Source organism: Fundulus heteroclitus, chromosome 21 (assembly GCF_011125445.2).
Source record: "Fundulus heteroclitus isolate FHET01 chromosome 21, MU-UCD_Fhet_4.1, whole genome shotgun sequence".
Classification (NCBI taxonomy): Eukaryota; Metazoa; Chordata; class Actinopteri; order Cyprinodontiformes; family Fundulidae; genus Fundulus; species Fundulus heteroclitus.
In genome coordinates this window covers 36578273-36582701 of record NC_046381.1, presented here as the reverse complement: position 1 = coordinate 36582701, position 4429 = coordinate 36578273, and the positions used below count along the sequence as shown (strand labels likewise).

The following is a 4429-nucleotide window of genomic DNA, read 5'->3' as shown; positions in this document are numbered from 1 at the left end:
AGCTGTAGGCAAACTCCACGATGATTTCTCTCAGATATTCAGTTTCCCTCCACATCAGACCTCCATCATGGTTCGACTTTATATAGTGACACATAACTATACACATATATATTTTGGGATGCCGTCTGCAAGATCTGGAAATGGTTTATGCTGCAAGAGTCCAGAGAATGGCCGGAGGCATTGCCACATATCCCACCTACCTGGGCAATCCACTTCCACCAGAAATGCTTCGGAAACATTAAATCAAATACTTAATTGACTCAGAAACAGTTTTTTTCCAAAAGCTTTATAAGCTATGATATGCATCAGGCAGATGAATGTTTTTCTTGACATAACCCTCTCCATTTATTTGGGCTTGGGACCAACACAAGGAGCACAAAGGACTCTGGATTCTTGTGGCTGGATTATTATGTCTGTTTTTATTTATCAGTGAGAATGCTGAGTCAGCATTTGGCTCGTTCCCGACATGACGAACTTTTATACTTTTTTAAAAATATTTAACTTTCTGTGTGATTTTTGTGTGTGTGCGATTTTATTGAAATGAATGGAAAATGGCTGCTATGACTACCACTACTACTACTATAAATACTACTGATACTACTACTACTACTACTACTGATAATTCTACTACTTATACTACTACTTCTACTACTAATACTATTACTACTACTGATACTACTACTACTGATACTACTACTACTGATACTACTACTTCTACTACAACTACTACTATTACTAATAATACTACTACTACTGATACTACTACTACTACTACTGATAATTCTACTACTCATACTACTACTTCTACTACAACTACTACTATTAATAATTCTACTACTATTACTGATACTACTATTACTAATACTACTACTAATACTACTACTACTACTACTACTACTACTGATACTATTACTACTACTACTACTATTACTACTACTACTACTGATATTATTACTACTAATACTAATACTACAACTAATACTACTACTACTGATATTATTACTCCTAATACTACTACTACTAATACTAATACTACTACAGCTACTACATTTTAACTGGTTTAGCTTTCTCACAACATTCTTCTAATCCTTCAGCTGTTGTCCTTTTATGTTCAAATTGGTTCTTCTTTCATTTCAATGTGTTTTTTTTAATCTAGTTTTTCTCCTCTGCAGGGATCTTCTGCTCAAATCATTCTGCAGAGTAGGATTGCTGTTACACAGGAACAGCTTTTTCTAGTTATTTAAATTTTTTATTGCGAATATATTTTAAGAGGAGGACTAAAAGAAAAAGACAAAGAAAGCGTCAGAGGGGGGGGGGGGGGGGGGGTAATCTGGACAGGTCTCCAGTCAACCATAGGGCGACACGGACAGGGGATAAACAACCATGCAGGCATAAAGTCACTTCCTGTGATCAATTTACAGAGACCAATTAACCGAAAAGGCACATTTATTGGACTGTGGGAGGAAGCCGGAGCACCCGGAGAGAACCCACGCATGCACGGGGAGAACATGCAAACTCCAAGCAGCCAGATCTCTAGCTGCAAGGCAACAGTGCTACCAACTGCGCCACCGTGCAGCCCCACTCCACTCGCCAGGGTAAAACTAGTTACCCTGGTAGGGAGCCAGAACTTTTTCATTTACAAGAAACTTTTGAATAGCTTTGTGCCAAGGAATGCTGGACATGTTGCAATGGTTGCCATTTTCAAACGGGGGTTAAGGTAATTAAAATTAAAAGTTATTAGGGATTAAAAGGGATTAAAAGTTAAAAGTCTTTGTCAGTTTGATAGTTTGGTTGGAGGAGGTTTCGTTAGGTTCAGTGGTGATTAGTTTTCAGACTGAGATGGAGCCTTTTTGGACCTTTTAAAGAGTTTGGCAATTTTTCTCCTGAAAGATGTCTTTTTGGGTTTGCTTTCCTGTAATTTGTCCATCTCCTGTTGCAGGTTTTTCAGTTTCTCTATCAAGTTCAGTGTTGAAGCTTTTCTCTTCACCTCCGCCTCATTCAGAAGCTCATTTGTTGTTGCAACCATCTCTAGAAGGCAGGACTTCTCTGTTTGCCACTCCTGCCTTTCATCATGCAGAACCTCCAGAACGTCTTTCCTAGCAGCTTCCACATCACTGACAGCTTTCTGCTGCTCGGTCAGAAGACTGGACTTTTCCTGGGCCCAGAGCCGTCTTTGGCTCTCCATGTCTTTCTCTAGTTTGACCAAAGCAGCCTTTATATCACAGCTTTCCTTCACTTGCTCAGCCAAGCAGTTCTCAGCCTCCTTTGTTCTGATCTTCTCAGCAACCAGAGCAATTTCCATCTGAATGACTTTTCTTGCAGCATCTTGATGACTTTGGTTGTTTTTCTGCTGCTCCAAACGCAGATCAGCTATCTCCTGTTCTGCCTCAGCTTTCTGTGACTCTAACTGCTTCACCAGCTGCTCTCTTTCTTGTTCTTTGGTCAGAAGATGGGATTTTTCCTGCTCCCACTGCCGTCGCTGGTCCTCCAAAGTTCTCTCCATGAGGACCAGAGCAGCCTGTAGGTTAGATGTCTCCTCTTTTTGCTGGGCTAAGCAGTCCTCAGCCTCTTTTGCTCTGTTTTTCTCCTCAGTCAGGTCTTCCTTCAACTGTTCGGCCCTTTTGATGGCATCTTGACTCTCCTTGTTTTTCCTGATCAGCTGGTTATACAGAGCAGCAACCTGATCTTCATGCTTAACTGTCTGCTCCTGCAGCTGATATTTCAGCTGTTCCACCTCAGATGTTTCTTGGTTCTTGGTCAGAAGACGGAGTTTTTCCTGCTCCCACTGCCGTCTTTGTTCCTCCAAATTGCTCTCCACTTTGACCAGAGCAGCTTGCAATTTAGAGATTTCCTCCATCTGCTTGGCCGAACAGATCTCAATCTCTTTCGTTTTGTTCTTTTCTGCGATCAGAGATACTTTCAGCTGATCGGCCCTTCTGATGGCATCTCGACGGTCTTTGTTTGTCTTAATCCGCTCATCATACAGAACAGCAACGTCGTCTTCATGCTCAGTTTGCTGCTTTTCTACAATCTGAGTCAACCTCATCACTTCATCTCTTAAAGCCTTTTTCTCCTGGTCGTCCTCATGTTGGTGGACCGGTGCAGGCTTGGTCCCCAAAGCCTGACCAAATGTAACTTTCCTGGTATTGCCTGCTGTAGATCTGGTCGACATGTTGGCACTTCGACTTGATTGGTTTAGAAAGTCGGTTATTGGACTGCTCACTCTTCAGAAGAGGAAAATCTTCTAAAGTGTGCAAAGTTCAACTCACCTGATTTGCTGTCGCTGAATAAAGAGCTGATAAATTTCAGCGTCTCTTTCCGACGGCAGCTATTCTCCACAGATGAATGTCTGCTGACAGACTCTGTAGTTAAACGATTTGTTGGTTGGTTTTCAACAAAAAGCTTCTTGAAGAGATGACTGGACTAATTCCTCTGTGAAAAACTGGGTTTTTCTCAAAACGCAAGAGAGTGACTCAAGAGATGCATTCGCTATCAGGTTTTGTCAAGGAATGGAATTATTTGCTGAAGTCTGTGATTTAAAGGCTGCTGATGATGTCACAAAGGGACAGAGCAATGATGTCATGGAATGGATGGTCAGGTCATGTTTCCTGGCAACAACATGACCCCCGCCCACATCAGCCAAAGGCAGGCTGATAATACTAAATAATGTGATTTTGTAATTGTATTTTTTTGTATATTTCAAAAAATATCTATTTTAAGTCTTTATGACACCAGAATTTATACTTTAGGTTTTTGTCTGTATGATTAGATCACTTTTAAATATTAAATCTGATGTTATGATTAGTTACTTAGTACTTGAGTAGCCTTCCTACAGAAGACTTTAACTTTTACCTGAGAAATTTCTTGGTAAGCTAAATTTTAGTTTTACTTTAGTAAAAATATGTGTGCTACTCTTACTTGAGTAATTTTTTTCTACTCTACCCACCTGTGTCTCTGAGGCCGTCATCTATAATAGCAATCAGTTTCCCTTTAAAACAAGTTTTTTTAATGTATACAACATCTGTGTGCTTACTTCTGATTAACACATTTAATAAATGCCTTTTTGTTAAAAATTCATTCAGTGTTTTTGCTTTTTCTCCATGGGTGCCATTGTTAACCATAATAAAAACAATGACTGGCTGGCTCATTTAAATACACATTAACATTCATGAGGTGCTATGTATTGACCGTTTGTGGTTGAATCTGGGTGTGTCGAGAGCAAAACATGAGGCAGAACCAGGTACGCAAACGTTCAGGAAGATCTTTGATCAATAAAGGGAAAATTTATGCTGGGGTACATGCACATGATTTTATAAATCTGTGCCTATATCCACAAAGATTCTCAGAGTCCCCTTAGAGAGCTCCTATCTAAGGCTGCATCCGAAAGGGTTAAAAGAACTCCCATTCCTGTGCATTTTAGCTCCATTTT

General features: G+C 40.1%; 1 protein-coding gene across 1 annotated transcript; it reads right to left on the bottom strand.

The window, feature by feature from the left end:
- Positions 1 to 1822: 1822 nt before the first annotated feature.
- LOC118556793 (trichohyalin-like) lies at positions 1823 to 3492 on the bottom strand. The gene is made up of 2 exons (XM_036125126.1): positions 3270 to 3492; positions 1823 to 3185 (listed from the first exon to the last, which is right to left on the bottom strand). The coding sequence occupies exon 2, from the start codon at positions 3170 to 3172 to the stop codon at positions 1823 to 1825; it is 1350 nt and encodes a 449-aa protein (XP_035981019.1). The 5' UTR covers positions 3173 to 3185; positions 3270 to 3492.
- Between the last annotated feature and the right edge of the window lie 937 nt (positions 3493 to 4429).

Excerpts from the sequence above, each read along its gene's own strand:
- LOC118556793 (XM_036125126.1), bottom strand. The coding sequence starts at position 3,172 with ATGTCGACCAGATCTACAGCAGGCAATACCAGGAAAGTTACATTTGGT.